At 37.0% G+C, this 21351-nt stretch overlaps 1 protein-coding gene across 2 annotated transcripts in view; it reads right to left on the bottom strand.

The window, feature by feature from the left end:
* Nucleotides 1–21351, bottom strand: part of CAMKMT (calmodulin-lysine N-methyltransferase) — a 406855-nt gene that overhangs the window by 50513 nt on the left and 334991 nt on the right. For both annotated transcript variants that reach the window (XM_081265565.1, XM_081265566.1), the window contains exons 4-7: nucleotides 12786–12846; nucleotides 10811–10865; nucleotides 9669–9732; nucleotides 1748–1814 (exon numbers count right to left, since the gene is read on the bottom strand). In XM_081265565.1, the coding sequence (XP_081121691.1) occupies nucleotides 1748–1814; nucleotides 9669–9732; nucleotides 10811–10865; nucleotides 12786–12846 (247 nt within the window). The remainder of the gene's footprint in view (nucleotides 1–1747; nucleotides 1815–9668; nucleotides 9733–10810; nucleotides 10866–12785; nucleotides 12847–21351) is intronic.

The following is a 21351-nucleotide window of genomic DNA, read 5'->3' on the forward strand; positions in this document are numbered from 1 at the left end:
GAAACAAAGGCTACATATTCAGCATCTGGGATCTGTCCTGGGCTGAACAACATTTTGCTTCTTTTTGTAACTTAATTATTTTATGAAGAGAATGATAGAAAATACTATTGTATTGCATAAACACTTGACATTTTTGTTCCTTAAAATGCAGCATTTTAGAAGTCTAGATATGTTTATTAATTAGTGATTATTAACACCCAGTAAACAACATTGTGTCTTGTAAAAACACAATCTCTCTTCACAGCATGAAGCTGAAATCTATTATTCCCTGATTCCATATGCTGAAATACACTCAAATGGTCACAAATGACCTTAAGCATTAAATAAATGTAAATGAGGACGACATAGAAAATGCACTTTTGATTGATAACTAAAAGACCAGGTTGAAAATCATGTCCCAAAATGAAGTCCTCTTCAGAAGGGTATGACCATCTTCCTGTGGAGAAAGACTGTCCTAAAAATTAGGAACACACAGGTAATGGCAGACTCTCTTTCTCTGGACCTGCCTGAGGTTTGTGGATAACAGATTTGTTTGTTCAATTTTCTAAGAAATGTAGTGCATACTGCCCCCTGTGCCGCCGGCCTACTCAGAACATTCTAATGCAGGATTTGAAACTATATCTAAAGACACTTTTTTGCACTTACCAAATACAAAAGAAAAAAATTATTATCATTACATAACCTCATACCAATCTGTCCACCACTTTGGTTTTTAAGCATTGGAGCTATTCATTCAACTTTTTTCTTGTTATTTTTCAATCTGGGCATTTGAGGTGGGGAGTGTCCTCAGCAAAAGGAAAACTTAAAATGATTAAGAGTAAAAATGAAATAATTAAGAATGGAATTGCTCTTCTAATAAAGTCAATATTTAAATGCATAAAGGAAAAATGCACAAATATAGTTACCTCATATGAAAACTACTAAATGCTTACTCATTACTTCTAGGTCCATTCCAATAGGGCTAGAATTAAATGTAACATTACAGAACACAGCATTGTTCTGGTCGAGGGCAAGCATTTCTCTTAGTTTGAAAAAGAATTAATAGACTCTAAAAGGCAATGAAGACCTAGACTATTTTAATATCACAAAATAGAGCAAGGTTTCTCAACCTCAACCCTGCTGATGTCTTAGGCCAGATACTTCTTTGTCAAGAGGACTGCTCTGTGCACAGAAGATGTTCAGTGATAATAATCCTGGTCTGTCCCCAGCAGATGCCAGAAGCAGCAGTCTCCCTCCTGCCCCAAGTCATGGCAAAACATCTCCAGAGAATATCAAAATCTTCCAGGGAACAAAACTGGTCCCAGGATGAAAAGCACTGAAATAGAGCCACTTAAGAATGTCCCAGGCTGAGCTTCTCCAAACTCATATTGTATCATCTCAACCCTAAAATCATCCTCAACCCAATGTTTAATATACTGATCTTCAGTTTTCTCATCTATTAATTGGGTATAATGAGTGTTTACCTTCTTCAAAGGGTTCTCATGAGCATTAAATGGGATAATGCTTGTAAAGTGCTTAGAACAGTGCCTGACACATGGTAAGTACTCCATAAAGGTTAGCTATTATTATTTGAAATAATCACCCACAATATCAAGTAAAGCAGTTTCATTCACAGGTGCATTACTTCTTTTTTCTTTTTTATTTGTCATATATATATATATATATATATATATATATATATATATATATATGACAGTAGAGTATATTTTGACAAACTGGAGTGTTTTAATATAGAAATGTGCCTTACCTGCTTGAAATGTTGTGAGTCTTGAACATACCAGCCTTCTGATTCCTTGTGATGATGTCTCTCACATCTGTAGGACAGTTAAGAAAACTTGTGCAGTGGTTTTCAACCGACTGGGAAATAAAGCCCACAGCACCTTCTTATCACGATGGGAATAGCACGATGAAGAGATGAGGCGGAGCACAGGGTAGCCCTGATCTACTTACTTACCACACACAAGATCTTTTAATTCCTGGGCTGCAGTTTTGTCACCTGTGAAATGTACATCCTGGGAGCATCATAGCAACGCCCAGAACAGAGAGGCTAGTGGAGAGTGACTGCCGCATAGGTGCCATGCCCTTCTTGATTTTTAAAGGTGAGTGGCTTTAGGTTAGTGGGGAGGGCAATGCCAGCCTTCTGACACTTTCCAACTTGAAGTATTTCCAGTCTCTGAAACGCTTGCAGGGGGAGTGGGGATGAGTGACTGGGAGAGTCTTGGGAAAAAATGAGAAGAAGGGGAGAAAGGTTTGGAGAATCTTTGAGAGCATTTTGAAAGAAAATGAATTACTAAAGAAGAAAGTCGATCTAACTCTGGCCATTGGACATCTACTGGAGTGGAAGGACTTGTACAAAACAGCCATGTTTATTGAAGAGTGTGTTGAGGAGCTGATTCATCACCTCAAACAGAGCTGCCTCTCTGAGGGTCCAACAGGAAAAGCTGGACTTCAGATCAACTGACTTTGCCTCCACTTCTGGGCACTATAAATCTTACAACTGCTGCTCTCCCTGTCTTTGCTCCGGCCCCTGTGCATATCGGAAGCTCATTAAGTCCTAACAGAAGTGCTCCTGGGGCATGTATTTTCTGGACTGATTTTATGTTCGCTATGTTTTCCCAGATTTCTAATTTTCAAGTGTCCTCGCTTTCTCATTTATTTTATAGGGTATATTCCATATGTTTCCATAAGAAGCCTCAAAGCCCCTCTTTTAGAATGAGGCAGGTCTAAATAAACAAGAAATAAAAATAATTCCAGTGAAGGCTGCAAGCTAAACTAAATTGGGCCCATGGGGAGGACACCAAGCAGACAAGTGACGTTTCCCTATTGCTCAGAAAAAGATTTCCTGAATGCTCGAAGCAAGCATTGGCCAAGATCTCCCTGCAAGAACAGAGCCCCAGGACTTTTTAACCCAAATCTCTGCTTGAACCACCAGGCACACCCATTTCTTCTTGGAGTGAATGAGCAGGTACTGTGATAGCTTTCTTCCCCAGGAGTGGGTAGGAAAAATCAATTAGGTCTCCTAATGAAGGGCTTTGTTGAGGGTTACAAAAGTGCCATAATGCAGACTTTTTTTTTCTTTCCTGGGTGAACTTTGCTGTATGCAAATTAAATACCGTTAAATTACATTCATTAAAAAAATAAAGGAGACTAATTTGCCTACTTGTTTTGATTAACTAAAATGACACATAGGCCTACAGCTCTGTCTATTTTGGGAAGAAAGTATTTCAGGAAAGTCTTCCAAATGAAACGTCTTGCTGGAAAGGACAGCTGACATCTTTATTCTGAGAAAAACAAAATTAGTAAAGAGTCAACTGACAACTGTTTTTTTTTTTTTGAAGTTCCCCCACACTCTGGCCACACCCTCCTCAGCGTTTCCATGGCATCCAACCACATGCCATAATGTGCCTGGTACACCTGTAGCGGCATATGAGTACATGACTAATCTATCAAGCAAAACATATTATTTTGTTAGTGGAGGTAATACTTTTTATAAAATAGTCACAGGGAAGTTAAATTATATAACTCAGAAAACCTATTAATAAATTTTTAGTAAACATCTTAACACTATATACTTTTATACAATTTATAAACCTGTGACTGCAGGTGGTCAGGCTGAAGCAAGCATATGTATTTATATGCTAGAAGCGATTTTTTAATGAAAAAATTTCACAGCAGTATTTAGGCTGCTTTATTTTTAGAACTGGGCAGGAAATGTATTTTGTGGTTTAGGAGGTGTGTTTTTTTAATATTAAAATAAAAAGCCCCAAGAGAAAAAAAACGGCAATAGTATTTTGAAATATTACCTTAAGAGATAAATTCTGACATTCTACTCCCCACCCTTTATTTTAGGTCAGATTTTGATGGCTCTTCTGGATGGCACTGTGTCCAATAATAGATTTTATCATCCCTCTGTGTCACCTCAGGATAATAAAGGGAATCCAATCAAATCCAGTCAATATGGGCAGGATAGTGTTCAACACAACAAACCAAATCATGTTCTTGGAACGGCACCCACCTTCCAGAAGACTCCAGTGGGAGGGGCTGGTGCAAAGAAAGCCTTAATGTGATTTCTGATTAAGTGGATATAGAGCAATCACCTCAGTCCCCTTGTCTGGGCAACTGAACTTCCAGAGCTGCGGGACGTGGGCTCATGTCAGAGGAAACCGGAATTCTCTCTCTTGATTTTCTTCTCAAAGCACAGTTTAGCAGTGGGGCTCCATTTAAGTTTTGTTTCAGTTGATTTTTAGTCTTAAAACATGTATTTGCATATAATAGCAGTAACAGTTATTTAAGCAAATTCTATATGTATGATATATTTATATCATATATGTGTGTGTATATATATGTATGTGTGTGTAATGTGTGTAGTACTGTGAAAATATTAGCCTCTCCCTGTAATTAGTGGTTATTGTATGTATCAGAGTTGTACATATATTTTTAGAGTTGGCATTATTCTTTAAGAAATCAAATATTTCAAAAGTAATAACACTGTGATTAGCAAAGCATTACTTTCTTGGTTTGTTTCCCAATGAAGGGACATGAAGGGGGTAGAAAATGATGAGATCATAATGTAAATCCTATTAATTTTGATCTTTAAATATTTTTTAAAAAATGTCCAATGTGGCAATATTTGTTGACTTAAGGCTGCAAACTATTTTCTTTTCTTTCTTTCTTTTTCTTTTTCTTTCTTTCTTTTTTTCTTTTTGTGGTACTGGGGATTGATTGAACCAACTTATGATCTTCCTGCTTCAGTTTCCCAAATCGCTGGGATCACAGTGTGCACCATGGGGTCCAGCTCTGCAAACTATTCTCTTTTTTGGCTCAGGGATGCTTAACCACTGAGCCACATCCCCAGCCCTTTTTATTTTTTATTTTGAGACAGGCTCATGCCAAGTTGCTGAGGTTGGCCTCAAACTTTTGATATTCCTGCCTCAGCCTCCTGAGTTGCTGGGATTAAGGGTGTGTATGCCCACCATGCCCAGCACTATAGTATTATATATCCTTAGATCCTTTATTGATAATTTGTGTGTGTGTGTGTGTGTGTGTGTGTGCGCGCGCGCGCGCGGGCGCTCGTGTGTACTGGGGATCAAACACATGACCTCATGCATACTAGGCAAGAACAGTACCACTAAACTGTATCCCCCATCCTGCACACTGTTCTCAAACATACTTATTACTCCAGTGAATTGAGAGAATGACTATATGTTTACACATGAGAGGCCTTTTCTTCCAAGGTACTGAGGAAACTCATTGACACCTAATCACTCTTGTTTTTGGTGAAACAGAATGATTTACTGGGGAAAACAAAGCCTCAAAGTGAAATAAACCTACCTTCTAGTGCTGGTTTTGATACTCAGTGGCTGTGTGACCTTGGGTAAATCAACCTCTCTATACTCCAACTCTAAAAACAGAAACAATGATACCTATTTTATAGACTTAATGGGGTGTGCCATATGATAAGCACATAGTAGGTGCCTAATTAATGTCAATTCGTTATCTTTTAAAAAATAATTCAGGCAAAAGTTTGGTAAGATGAAAAGACTAGTGATAGTAAATAAAATGTGGTTTGGAAGTTAAGCTTCATTTTTTTGTTCCTATTGCTCAGAACTAATTATGTGAACATTTATGTTGTGGTATTGAAATAAATGGAAGGAATCAAAGAACTTCTGCCCTATAGTTTTTTGGTGTCTTTCAAATGTATAAATATGCTCTAGCTATGGCAAAATCTGTGTCCTACAGGGATAGAAACTAGCTCTATCTTGACTACTATCTCTAGCTATATCTTTAGCACCTGAAAGGGCATGCAATTAATACTAAATGAATTAATTTTAATTTAATTTTAAAGGTTGTTTATGGAACTACTACCAAGGCAAGGAATGTAGAGCTTACTTATGATGTATCTAGTAGATAGAAGTACAACTGGAGTCACTAGTGCAGGAAGGGCCTTGACCCAGATAATGGCCTGGGATTTCCAAGTTCTCCAGCACAGGCTGCACATTCTATATGAAGCTTTGCTTGTTGATTATACAAGTCAGAGATCCTGTTAGATAAAATAACAGTAAGCCAGGAATATTTCCTTTAGAAAGCAAAGATTTACCTGTTGTTGAAGAATTCTGAGCTCAAATCATGATGTAGACTGATGCATACCATGGAGACAAGATGCTTGGGTCAAGAGCACGGAGAAATGCATAGTCAAATATTGGAATATTTTGCAGATAACATGCATGTTGCACTGGGTGAGTTTGTGACTGCAGCCAGAGAGAGCTGCTCATCTCAAGGTGTTCTACTTTTATTCATTATGAGTTGTTAAAGGCTTAGCACCAATAATAACTCAACATCCTATTTCTCTATTCTTATGTCACTGTCATCACCAGCCACAGACCTTATTGGGCAGTTTTACATGTGGGTACTTGTAAATTTCTTTCTTTACTTCACTAAAGGGGAAGTGCCAAAGAAAAAGGAATGCATTTCACATTGTTTTAGGATACATTTGAGAATTGGATGAACTAAGGGTCCCATTTCCAATTATCCTTTCTTCTCTTGGGGTACAGATACAATGAAATCCGTAGGGAGGCAGCTCTTGCATAGGTAGCTCTGGGCTAAACCTAGGGACAAAGTTTAAGGACCAAGAAGAACCTCAGGGAAACCGACCCATGAGTCCAAGTAAATATGTGAAACTTAGAAAATTCATTTTACTTCAAGCCCTAATCTATTTTCAGATATCTCTGTTTAATAAACCTCAGATCAACACCTAGCTTTCCAGGGTCAAGATAGAGAGTTCTAGAAGATGTAGCCAATCCATTTGATACATTTTAGGAAGATAATAAATAACCTCACAATTGGTTGACATGCTTCTGTGATATAAATATTCAAGACTAATCATTCATTGCCTCACATATTACAAATAGCAATAATAAAATTAAAGAGAAATAATAGAAAATTCTATTTGTTTCATTTAAAAAAATGGTAAAAATCAGAATCTTGGAAGCTTAAGAGACTAGGAAGTAAGATTCAGTTGAATTCATTAAATTCAGAAGCCAAGAACAACAAAAATAATTTTTAAAATGATGAGAATAACATACAGGCCAATACTCAGATGTGATGTGTGATTACCAGGTCGATTTTCAATTACATTTCACTGATGTATTCATTTGTTTCTTAATGTGCTCATCTTGCCCATTAAGAATAATTAGCAGCTTTGCTTAGAGATTTTCTGGCTTCTGGCAATGTTCCCCCCCTTTTTTTGTTGACATCCACTTTTACTTTTTAGAAAGTAATTTTTTGGTTAATATCCTACAACTGCTGTATAATTTAGGCTTCGTAAAATTTTAGAGGAAAGATGTAAACAGTAATTTTAAAATGAGTTTGTTTCTATCTATATGCATCAATAGTATGTGATTCAGTGAATTAGTTATTCTTACAGAAAGTGGGCACACAAATGGTGGGGGGGATTCACTAATATTAACCTCACTCAGTAAAACAGATTACGATGGATGCCCATTGTCGGCTCTGTTAGCAAATCAAGAACAACATTAGTATTAAAAGCAGGAAAAACACATTGCCAATTTTAAGGCTTTATGCATGCTTTTTTCTGTTAATTAAAAAAATTAGATCTAGTTACAACAGAAAAAGGAACACAAACATAGAACAACTGCATGAAAAAACTGAATTCTATCAGGAAAGTCCTAAGAGATGAAATAAAACACACGACCAGTTTTGGTCTGCATCCTGAAAGGACCTACTTTATCTACATTGTAAAGTTCTTCCCCTCCTGCCCTTTGGCACCCCGCTATATTAAACCCATTGTAAAACCCAGCACAATAAAGCACTCTCAGGGCTGAGCTTCTGAGGACCAAATGTTAAAAATCCATTTTCTTGGGAGGGGGCTGTACCAATCATTTCTTTGAAAGGCCAGCAGAGTGAATGCAGAATCTGAGATTTCCTCTCTGATTTCAAGAGCTGGCATGGCATCTTTGCTGTTTAAAGCAAAGGTGCGGTAATTAATGACATTAGCATTGCTTCCCTTCTCTGGAAGCTCTGTAGTTTAGCTCAATAATAATTTTAGTACAATTAAAATTACATACTAACTGCAGATGCTTCCCATAGTTTGATAAAAGTTCTAATTGGTTTCTGATGCTTTTTAAATAAGACACCTGCTGACTTGAGGGGGAAAAAAGAAAAAAAAAATCTCAGTTTACTGGCCCCAATCTGAAAGTTTCTGTGGCTAAAATAATCTATTCATGTTCAATATTCCTGCTTTTCTCTCCCTGCAAAAAAAAAAAAAAAAAAAAAAAAAATCCTTTGGGGCTGAACTGGCATACCTGAGCTTCCTCTTGCTCTCTGTGTTCTCTGACAGAAGGAGGAGGAGCAGAGTGAAATGATACATGCACAGAATAACTCAGAATAAAGCAGAGTGCATGAAACAACATCAGCTCATCTTCAGGAATATTTTGAAAAACTTGCGACAGTCTCAAGATTATGATTAAAATCCTGCATTTTAAAAAAGGAAGCACCTTTTGTGATCTCTTTCTCTTGTGTGAAAGGCCAAGATTGTGATTGGCTGTTTTTCCTTCCTGAATTTTTTTTTTAGGTCTGTCAGGCAATTAGCTGGGTGGGGCTCTGTAGAGCACACAAGTGCCGCTGAACAATATTAGCTACTGTGCTTCTTGTTCCTCCTTCCTCCTCTGCGAGCAGCCTGATGGAGCTGCAGCGAATTTTATTTAAAAAAAAATTATAGAACGGAAGTAGAAAAGGAGAATCAAAAATAGGTTTTATGTAAGATGCGGCAAAAAAATCCCAAGTTGCGTTGGCATTTTAGGGGCCTACAATTCAAATAAGTGGGCTGCTTCCCTCATCATGTAATGTAAGGCACACCAAAAAAAAAAAAAAAAAAAAAAAAGAGAGAGAGAAAGAAAGAAATCAAAGCAAACATCTTCCACTTTTCCTCTCAATTTCTAACGGCTGTTAACTGCCCCTGAGCAAATCAGCTTGACTGCTAAAGTAGCCACAAATTATGCTTGCTTTCTTAGTTAAAGTACAGTTCAATTTTCATGGACTCTGTGTACATATTAGTAAAGCATAATCTAATATAATGGGGTTTGAACTGTAATAGCATAGCAGAAAAAAAGGGAGATAGCTTTTATAATCCTAAATAAAAGGAAATAATGAAGAACTGATAGCTGTTTCCAGTGGGGATATAGGTAACTCCTTGGCAATTAGAATAGGTACGATATTACCTGGTATGTATAATAACAATTGCAGAAGTGGTAATAACAAGCCTGATGCTGGAAGTTAATATTTGCAAGCAATACCCATTAAATAAATATTACATAACTTATTTAATGCTGGCAAGTCTTAATGAAAATAAAAGAGCAAGAAGTGTGCTTGAACATGATTGTGAAATAAATTTTCTTACTGTCTTGAGAGGCTCACAAACACGGGCTCTTTTAATGAGAAGTGTCTATAAAAATCTAACTGAAGGAAAAAAAAAAACCCATGTAGTCCTATGCGACAAATTCATATATTTCTACTTCTTCTTAATTACTGATCGTGTGTGTGGGGGGGACTCTTTTTTAATACCCCATGCTGTCTTTCTTTATATCAATTGTTACTCAGCCGGGAAAAAGGAATGAGCACAACAAACCCATTTTCTATCTGAATAAGGATACTTCTGATGGCCTTTTCATTCCCATCAGTTAACAGAACTTCTTTGACATCTGCAGAAATAGCAACCTGAAAAAAAAAAGAAGAAGAAGAAGAAAGAAAAAAAAGGAGCACAGCAAACAATGAGCAAATATGCTTGTCTGTGTGGAAGTGAAGACAGGAGTGACAACCCTTCAGTATCATGCTTCCTCACCTATTTCTCTGTAACAATCTTCAATCTTTTTTCATTTTATGTCTGCATTATTTTAATCATTCAATCAAATCAGTCAATACTTTTATCATTCCATTTGCGGGAGCCTCTATCTTGCTATCATTCTGTTCGGTAATTGCATTGTGACAGCGGATGATGGTATTCTGAGAGGCTTTCATTTGTGGGCTTCTGTTTATCTAGTAGAGCCATCATACAAGGCTGTCACTCTGCCTTTCAGCCTGCTTCTGTCTGACTGCCTGATGCCCTTCATATAACTTTGCATTGCAGGCAGATGGCTTTGTGAGGGTAATTTTTTTGTGAGCTTTGACATGCTCGCACATTGGGCTGTAACCTCGACACATTGTATAAGAGCGACAGGTTTGTCAAATGCCAATCAGTGTAACAATATGCTTTTATTTGTAGAGACATAAAAACTTGTCTAATGCACTGTGCTGCTACATAATATCTCCTGAATACATGACTCAGAACCCAGAGAATGGGGAACGACGTTCCTGAATGGCCAATCTAATTCAAAAGAATCTAATTACTGAGCGCTCTGGATCATGTTTGTTGGTGTAATAATGCAGGCAAAACATTAGCAGCTATATCATGGTGCTCCAACTGTGATTCGCCGGGCTATTCCTGTATCTTAGCAAATGGGACTATAATCTGAAAAAAAAAAAAATGCTTTCGCTATGGCAAAGAAAGACTGTGTGAGGCCTGGAATGTCACAACAAGCGATATTGACTACACTGGGGTAAAATGTTTCTGCTCATCGAGGCAACCATAAAATCAATATGATCCGAAAGTAAGTCAATCTAGAAGGTCTCTCAAGACCCGGCAGCTTGACCGCAGCTGATGCTGTTGACGGTTCTCTGACCCAGCAGTTGGAGGCCCTGGAACATTTTTCCTTTTGTTCCTCCCTCTGAATGGGATTGGAATTGAGAAAAGACCTACCATGAGCCCAGCCAAGCATGTCATGCCACCCCCTAGCTCACACACAGCAAGGTCCCTGAAAGAGAGAAAAGAAATGGTAGAACCCATACAAATTAGATGAAAATGGTCAGAGAGATATATATGTTACAAGAACAAATTGCCATCTGCAGTAAGAACGGCGCTACCAGGAAGTTGTGGAGACATGACTAGGCTACCTCATGTCGTTTTGCGTTTTAAAAATAATTATGAAATAGAAAAGTCACAAAGCAGGCAAATCAGTGGGGGTTCCCTCATTAGTGTTCACTGCAACATTACCACCGCTGAGCTGAAAAATCTGAGAAGGTTCCCTTTTTTTCCCTTGTCAATGGCGCTGTCTTTTAGAACTAAACTAGCTAGAGTAACGAAAGATAATTGTTAGGAAAGGATAACACTGTTAATCCACATTCATGCCTTCAAAAACAGTTAGACAAGTAAATGAAGAATATATGTGAGTGTGTATATACCTATATTATAGTCACATACAACACACACAAATAGATGCAATCCTGAATTAAAAAAAAAAAATCTCAAACAAACATAGATTTTGGAAAGCTGAGCCGCCCCCATAAAGCACAATTACACAAAGAGCATTTAGCAATTAACACTTAAATCACAATTGACCCCAACACAACACAGCGAATAAACAATGCAGGGACATAATACGGTTAAGCCACAGACCCAGACTGAAGTAATGACTGGGCTCTGGCTTCACCGCTCCAAAGTAAAGGGGCTCAGAGTTAAAGCTCACAGTCTAGTGTGCCATTCTGCACTTACCTTCCCCTTTGTGCCTAAATATCAGCCCTCAACGTGTGACATTCTCGCCCTGGCCCACTGCTCGCTGATTGGAGCTCCAGTCAAGCTTAAGCACAGCGAGATGAGCAAATGCCAGACTTCCAGGGCAGCTCTGCAGCCCAAATTCAAAATTGCCCTGTTCTTATTTTATATGCTTAGATTCCTAAGATTGTTTCTTCTTCCCAGTTCGGGAAGTTTATTACCTCAAGAGGAGAAAAAAAGCAAAATTAAAAGGGAGTGGGGGGAGAGAAAAGGGAGAAGAAGCCAAAAGAGGATAATCATATCTGGAAATGCACTCAATGAGCATTTAGTTTGTTCAAAGTAATTATAGACTGGTTGGTAAATATGGACCCTTCAAGCATCAAAAAATACATATTACTGACCCAATCTTGTAAGTATATATTGTTAAAACACATACCGTGATCACTAACGGCTTGTCGGGAATCATAATGGGCTGTTTCAGGAAGTATATATTGGATGACTTTTATAAAATAAAATAAGAATTAAAACGAGAAACCTATATTTTCTGGGTCTACCAAACATCTTTAGAATTTTTAAATAAAAGGAATTTTTTTCTTTTTCCTAAATCCCACGCACAGATTGATCTATAATGCATAACACTTGAAAACACTTATTTCTGTAGCATGAATCTGTAATAGTAATTTATATTTCACAAATACATATTGTCAAGCACATAAAAATACCTTTAAAACTAGGGGTGGGATGGCATCTTTAAATAATAGCCATGAGGTGTTTATTTATCAAATATTCTGTAGAGGCTTCCCCAGCAGAAGTTTAAAGAACGTTTTTATTGTGGGTTTTTTTTTTTGTTGTTGTTGTTGTTATTTCTTTTCAACCTTCACAATCAGTAAGGATTGATTGGAGCTTCACTTTTTTTTCCCCCAAATCAAAGTGAAATAAAATGCCTTCAGTGGAAATCAAAAGCCTTTGACATATAGCAAAAAGCTTGCTGTGCAGTATTAGTACCCAAAGGCAATGCAGATTTCTTTTCAGAAGCAACATGTGTTCCTGGTGAACTTTTTTTTTTTCCTTTTTCTTGGTTTCTAACAATTTAATTGGAAGACTGTAAACAAGGCTGTTTTCAATGTGCAGATTCACTAAACATGATGGGCTAAACATGGATCTTGTAAGTGAAGCTCTGTACCTGAAAACCTCCTTGTGCTTGAGGCAGTAGTAAGCCAGGACCTCCTCCGATGGCCAGACACCTAGAAGACACGAGAGGGTGGACGTGTGATTTATGGGAGTCACTCCATCATGAAATGCCTTTTAAAAATTAGGCTCAGCACAAACTATCTCAATCCAAATCAAGCTTAACATAGTTACTGCCTATCACGTGTCACGCCCTATGAGTTTCTTTCATTGTTGTTGCTTTTATAATGGTGAGATTTATATCCCTTTTCCCCAGGGTAACAGTTAAACATCTTCATGAAGTTTACTAAATTTCAATCACAAGAGAATAACTAAGACGATAACAACCAAAATTATAGATGTCAAAAATTAAAATCTGATGGTATTTCAAGTAAATCTTAATGTTGTACACATAAAATCAAGAAGCGTACGTTGAAGGCACACTCTATATGTAGCCTCTGTAGATAAAAAATAAATGGAGAAATTACTCTCAGAGGAAAATATACACACTGAGGCCATCGTATCTTTTCATATTAATGTTTAAAAATATTTACAATTATTTTCTTTTTTTAAAAAAATCAAATTGGAGTACAAAATTAAGAAATTTTAATTTCTCCAGCTTTGGCATATTTTTAAATTTAACAAATACACCTATGTACCAAATTACATGAATGAGCATTTTTCTAAAATTATCATCTATAAATTTATTTAGAAGGTTTAGATTTCATGAACATATATGAATACCTTAAAGAAATGTGTGTATGGAAATGACAGTTACTAGTGGTTATCATGGGAGCGTAGGGCCATAAGCGCTTTTATATTTTTCTTCTATACTTTTTTATACTTTCTAAAATTTTTACAGTGAGCATATATTATTCCAATAATTAGAATAAGCTGTAGTTTTATAAAAATTATATGATTTTCCCAAGTGATTGGACTCAGGCATGGCTCTGCCTAAGGCTGAGGCAGCCTTGGGAAGAGCTGCCTGTGTTCTGTCTCAGCCCTAAGCACTCTGCCGCCAGGTCTTGATGCAAAGTTGAAATACATCTTTAAAAAAAAAACAAACCTGCTCCCACCCCCAGCCAAGATGAATCTCCAACTTCTGGGAATAAGAGATCCAAACATTTCAGAGAAGAGAATGTCAAGGAAACAGTAAATAACCTATGAGATTCAATGGGTAAATACATGAACAGTAAAGAGGTAGCTGCAAAGAGCATTTGCTGCAGGAAAGCCTAGGCAGATACACCCTACCTCAGCCTCCTGGGCATGTATGGTAAGAATGAGAGTCTGGAAGAAAAACAAGCAAGAAAGTATTTGGAATCATATTTAGGAGGAAAGTCAGAGAGGCAGTGGAGTACAGAAGCAAATATCACAGGTGCTTAGGGACCAGAATCATTGGACTTCAGTCCCTGATCTGTCATTCCTCAGCTGACAAACTTTGGACAGGTTATTTAACTTCTCTGTGCCTCAGGCTCCTCATCTGTAAAATATTATAATTGCAGTATCAACCTCATAGAATTATTGTGAGGATTAATGAGTGAGATGTAGGCAATACATCTAGAGAACTTTCTTAACTTGTAAAATAATAAGTGAAACAATTATTCCAATAACCAGAATATATGGAGAAAGATTTGTACCTCGTTCCTATCCTTGAGCTCTGACATGACCCTGAAGTCCTATATCTGGCATAACTCCACATAAAAAGAACTTCACAGAGACCGAAGTACATAATAAAATTCTCTGAAGGAAGAGCCCAAGACAGTGTTCTACACTAAGTGGATATAATTACCACAAAAATGAATTTCTTTATGCCTTTAGTAGATGGCTGTGAGGTTCAAAAAATAATGATAGGGGAAAGGTATTTAACTAAATTTTAAGCCTTGATTAAATATAAAAATGGGACTTAAATGCAGTCTTTTAAAATAGTTTTATGATTTTCTAAAAAAATTATACAGACTGATTTTTAACTAAATTAAATACAAAAAAAAATACAAAGGAGAAAGTTTGAAAAAAAAAGATTAGGTAAAATTTCACTACCAGGAATATAATCACTTTTAACATTTTGGACATCATTCCAAAAAATCTTTCTAAGGTATTTTACACAATTGAGACCTTTTCATGCAGGTATTCAATAGTCTGATTTTGCCCTGCTTGATATGTGGTAGAAAGCTTCCCATGATAATACAAATATACCTTACTTATACCATTATTTGCAATGATTGCCTAGACATTCTATGTGTGCATCAGAATTCACTTAACCTGTTTCTTCTGGGTAGATATTTATATTAGTTTCAAAGTTTTTGATATTATAAGGTTATAAATAGTAGTACAATTAAGAACATAACTTTCCCAACATCTGATTTTCTCCTTAGGTCATACCTAGGAATGGGAAATCTGGTCCAACATCAAGTACATTTCACGTTCTGATAAACTGGTTGAGCATTCCTAACCTAGAACCTAAAATCCAAAATACTCCCAAATCTGAAACTTTCTGAGTGCCAACATGATGGGAAATTCCATACCTGCCTTCATGTGATAAGTTGTAGTCAAAATTCAGGCATACTGAAAATATTATAGAAAATTACCTTCAGGCTACATATATGTTATATATAAAACATTAATGAATTTTGTGTTTAGATTTGAGTCCCAGCCCTAAGATAGCTCAGTAGGTATATGTAAATATTACAAAATAAAAAAACCTGAAATCTAAAATGCTTTTGGTCCTCAGCACTTAGGATAAGAGAAATACAACCTGTACCTAACTGTCCTTTGTGAAAACTTGTATCAACCTATACCCTCAATAAGAATGTTTGTTACTTGCTAAGATAGGATTTTATCAATCTATTTTGTTTTTACTATCTGTTATGTTTTCATGAATTATATCACTGCCAATCAAAATTGAAATGAGTTACTACTTCACACTCACTAGGATAGCCATCATATAAAAGTCAGAAAATAACAAATGTTGGTGAGGATCTAGTGGAACTTTCCTGCACTGTTGGTTGGAATGTAAAATGAGGCACCTACTTTGGAAAACTGTCTAGCCATTCCTCAAAAAGTTAAATTTAGATTACCACATGACCCAGCGACTCAACTCTTAGGCCTATAACCAAGAAAACGGAAATCGTGTCCATACAAAAATATATTCAAAATGTTCATAGTAGCATTATTCCTAATAGCCAAAATGCAGAAACAACTAAAATGTCCACCAACTGATAAATTATAAATAAAATGTGGTCTGTCATGCAATGAACTATTATTTGACAATAAAAACAAATAAATATGATACATATGACAACATGGATAGAACCTGAAAACATACTAAATCAAAGAAGCTGGTTACAAAGCACCATGTCATGCATTTCCATTTCTTTGAAATTCAGAGACAAGTGCAGAATAGGCATATCCATAATGACAGAATGTAGTATGATCATTGCCAAAGGCCAGGATGGTTAGGTGTAAATGCGATATGACTGTTAATGGGTATGAAATTCCTTTTGGAGGTGATGAAATGTTCTAAAATTGATCATGGTGATGGTTGCACAACTCTGGGAATATACTAAAACCTTTGGGTGAACTGTATGGTATGTGAATTACACCTCAATAAAGCTGTTATTTTTTTAACAAGATTTCTTTTTCTTATTTTCGGAAATAAAATGATCTTTAAAAAGACTGTATTTTCAAGAAGTTCCACAAACACAGTTTAAAGAGCATAGAGGTCTATTAGAATGATGAAAACAAATAATAGTACCCAGTCCCACTCTCCAGTTTTCCTTCTTTTCCAGAAACTACTACTTTCAACATTTTTAGCAGGCAGATTCTTCTAGTAATTACTTCCATATTTCTATATGTTTGTTTTGCTTATTCTTGATTTTTCCATTTTAGGCAAAAATCTACTGACACCCCTTCCCCGCCCCCCACAAAAGGAAGATGAATACTCTTTGCCTTTATCTCTACTCCTGTCTCCACATCAATTAATGCTTCCTATTCACCTCTCACTATCTGCTTAATGTTGCAGTACAATATTATAGTTCTAGTTTCTCTCTCTCTCTCTCTCTCTCTCTCTCTCTCTCTCTCTCTCTCTGTTATAATTTTGGTAAGATCACCTCTCATTGTTGATTTTATTGTTAGTGAAATAAAGCTGACTTATGCAGTAAATTATGATTACTTTTCCTCCATGTGTACATTTTTGTTTTCTCTGGAGTTTGTAATTGTCTTTTTTTTTTTCCTCCGACTTCAAACTCCCGTTGTGAAATTCTCAATACATTCATTCTCATCATGTATTCTACTAACCCCATGAGCAAGTCTCTCCTGGTACCTTCTGGCCTGCTTCAGTCTAAACTGGCTGCCCTCTCTGCTTGGTGCATACTAGCTCACCTAGAATCAATTTTCATTATCACCCCAGGCTTCCCTCTGCCCTTCTCTGTGTTGCATCTCTTTGTTTCCTCTGTTCTTTGTTCCGCCCTGTCTTCGTTTACTCCTTCATTCTGGTGTAATACATCCTTTAATAGTTTCTTGAAAAAAGAGTGTATGGGAGGCAAATGTTTGAGAATCTGCTTGATTCCATGGTTAATTTTAATCTAGAAACTCTGTGTTTTTCAGCTCCTGGAAAGTTTCTTGCAAAGTTCCGTTGATTATTTCTTTACTTCCACTCTTCTCTTGAATTCTTATTATTTGGATGCTTGAACTCCTAATTTTTCTCCTTCTTTCCATTTTTTTAAACCATTTTATACTTTCTTAGAAATTTCTTCAACTTAATCTTCTAATCTTTTTACTGTTCTTTTTTGCTGCTACTGTTGATAGTGGTTCTCTGAATACTTCTTTTATGGAGCATCCTGTTCCTATTGCATGAATGCCACATCTTTTCTTAATTATTTGAAATATTAATTGTAGTTTGTTTTATCTTTTCTTATATTTATATAGCCTATTTTATTCAAGATGTTTCTTTTTTCCTGTTTATCAACTGGCATTTGTCACATCAAAAGCTTTACAAAAATTATCTGGAAATTCTTTGTTGTCTCATTAAACAGAAGAGTAGGAAGACTAAAAGCTGATTGGAGGTAAAGAAGATTGACAGTGGGTGGGGTGGAGTTGAAGTGCTCATCATTCAGTCTGCATAAATCCATTTAATCTCTTCACTGCTTTTAGTATATACTCTGTTTTTGGTGTTCCCCCCACATCCCCAGTTTAACTCTCTCTAAAGAATAAACCTCCTTGTCCTTTCCTAAACACTTGGAACCCCATCCAACTTGTGTTGGAGTGAATGAGCGCGGTTGTTCAGGAATTTCCCCCTGGAATGGGGATATAACTGATTCTTCTTCTTCTTCTTCTTTTTTTTTTTTTTTTAATTTTTGGTACCAGAGATTGAACCCATGGGCACTTAACCACTGAGCCACATTCCAGCCTTTTTAACTTTTTAAAAAAATTTTAAGTCAGGGTCTCACTAGGTTGCTTATAACCTCATTAAGCTGCTGAGGCTAGTGTTGAACCCGTGATCCTCCTGTCTCAGCCTCCCAAGCCCCTGGGATTACCAACGTGTGTGCCACCATGCCTGGGTATACCTGCTTCTTAAACAATGTTTTATAAATTATCCGTATTTTCGTCCCATTGAACTCCTATTCTTATATGTACCTGGTGCCACCGATTCCTGAACCTTTCAGAAGTACCAACTGTCAACTTTCCCAACTGTTAGCTTTCTCACATCTGCTAATTCAATGAGTTCTCACACATTTGCCTTCAAGTTTTGAAAATTATATTATTATATGTTCTCTAATTTTATCATTTTATGTGATATGTGACCTTATGCCTAAAAATACCTCTTTATAATGGTTTAGTGAGGTTTCTCAAGGGAATTAACTTTAATGCATTATTCAATCTCCAATTTTACTTGTAACCCAGAAATATATTATATTTTGCATATACCTTTGTGGATAGTTCTGGAGTCCACAACATATAATGATTATTTGCATCTTAGAGTACATTTTGGCATGAATAAGTTCTGAGTGGTGGGACTTTAGTGTACATTCTGGAAGAATAGTGACTAGCAGGGTTTCATGGAACAGAGAGAAACTCATTGGAAAAATGAGAATAATTTTTAGAAAAACATATAAGCCAAGAATACTCATGGTGATGTCCTGAGCTTAATCAGTCAATTCTAGATGTTCCTGTTACATTCTTAATATCAGCTGATGAATGAGGCAGAGCAGAAAGTGCAGAGTGGCACGTAGAGTTGCTAAAGTATTGATCAAAACAAGATTTCACAAAGCATTTTAGTTAATAGTTTATTCTAGAAAACGTGTTCTCTAGAACATATATCATGGATCCAGATGCTACCTTAAATGCTACTCAGAGGCATGTAGTTTCCTCTTCTTTAGTGGTTTCTGCATAAATCAAATATGTTAATTTCAGAGGAAAAAAAGACCTCTTTCATCCCATAAGCCTCTGTAAAAACATTAGGTAAATAAGAGCACTCTTTGGACAAAAGAAGACTTGGATCCAAGTAGTATATTTGGGTTTCCTTGGTTGTTTGGTTTCATCGCATGCATTTTCTTGGTTCCCTGAAGATGTTTCAGACAGAGTGGGGCCTGTTGAACTTGTAAGACTTCAGAAAGTCTGTGGCAAGTCAACACCAAACTACCACCGTGAGGAGGGAGGTTTGCAATATGATCTACTTTGTTGTTACTGTTAGTGAAGTAGTTAGTTTAGAATTATTTTAAATGACCAAGTTTTGTGGTCAATCTGGAAACGCATTCATTAATGACCAGAAGCCTGAGCAAAACCTAAAATCAAGTGACATGAGTGTCCAGCTATGCATGAGACTTCCATTTGAGAGCTTTTGCTTTCCCATAGATCTGTTAAAGGGAAGCCCTAACGCTTTGACAGACAGCATCCGACAGGTAACACTGCTGGCTCCCTCCTCTTGTGGTGATGGCTTCTCCTTGCTCTGTGATGACAACACGGCCAGCTCTCACAGCAGAGATAAGACTTTTCTGTGATCTGCTGAGGTTCTACTGAAGCAGCACCCTTCTCTATCTTCCTCAAACTAAATGATCATGTCCATCACACTGGAGTCGGAAGTAAGGCCTCTCAAATCTGAGACTCAAGTGGAGAGGCCAGTACACCCTTAACTAAGCTGTTGAACCTTCTGAAGAAGAGATGCACTGGTAGATGTTACCAAAATGAAAAACAACTCATACCAGAATGGGGAGGTAAGTTTCTTGGGTTATTTTCAGTGTTTTCCCTGGCTTCTTTTCCTTTAATACAATTCACATTTCTGCCTTGTCACTGATATGTCAACCCAGAGTGAGAATCGATAAAAGGCCTACAGAATGCTCCACAAATAATTTGGGGGCATCTGCTATGTTTCAGGCCCTGTGGATCACCAGGGAATAAGATGGCATAGTTACTGGGGCTTCTGACAAGTTGAAGGAGACATTAAATAAATAATCACACAAATAATGTGCCAAATTGCAACTGTAATAAATGCTATGTAGGAAAAACAGAGGGTGCTATGAGCACTTAGCACAAGGGACCCAATCTAGCTGGGGAGAGGTCGGGGGAGGTTGGTATAAATGGCATGAAAGCTGAGATCCAGAGGATTCAAGACCATAAATGGGGAAGAGAGGGACAGGGATGGAAAGGAGAGCTCTCCATCAAAGAAGAGCCCCATGAAATAAAGTTCTGAAGAGGGGAAGGGCTTGGTGTTAGTAGAAATAAGGTCAGTGGAGCTACAGAATGAAAGAGAAAGGAAGAGAGCAGTACAAAATGAGACCGGAGAAGTTGTTAGGGGCTAGACCCCATAGGCTCCAAGGCCATGCTAAGAATTTTAAGTCATACCTTAAAATAAATGCTATGTTTTAAGCAGCAGAATAGCAGATCAGATTTACATTGTAGAATTTAACCCTAGTTATTGTAAAGAAAACATTGAAAGGGGGCAAGGGAGGTAGGAGGAAACTAAGTAGGATCTACTATAATGATCCAGGTGTGAGAGCTGAGGGTGGTTTGGGTGGTGGTTAGTGCAGTTGAAGGAAAGTGGAATGATTTGAGATTATTTAGAAGGTAAACTGACATTTACTAGTTAATTAATGAAGGGGGCAGTAGGGAGAGGGAAATGTCAACTGTGACTCAGATCTGGGGCATGAATAAATGGGCAGATGATGTACAGCAGACACATATAGGATTTTACTTTAATTTTATATGAATTCATGATGCAAAAAAATGCCACCCTGGGGCCTGGAGTCTGATTCTGGCTCTGCTACTAGCAAACTCTGAGAAATTAGAAAGGAATTTTGCCTCTCTGAGCTTTAGTATCCTCATCTGCAAATGACAGCCTTAGGTTAGATTATATTCAGAGGGACTTTAAGCTATAAAAATTCTATTTCTACAGTAGAAAACCAGATCTTATGTTCTGAAGTTAGAGCTCATCTTGAATTCCAGCTCTGATGGTTCTGTGATCTTGGTGAGGTATTTAAACATTTTAACCCTCTTCATTCATTCAATTAGCAGCCAGGCCAGTTCTAGAAGCTGGGGACACAACAGTGATTGAAATATGGTATTTGTCTAAATAACTTTAATAGAGGCAA

This window comes from Spermophilus citellus, assembly GCF_964194105.1.
Source record: "Spermophilus citellus genome assembly, chromosome: 13".
NCBI classification, from domain to species: Eukaryota; Metazoa; Chordata; class Mammalia; order Rodentia; family Sciuridae; genus Spermophilus; species Spermophilus citellus.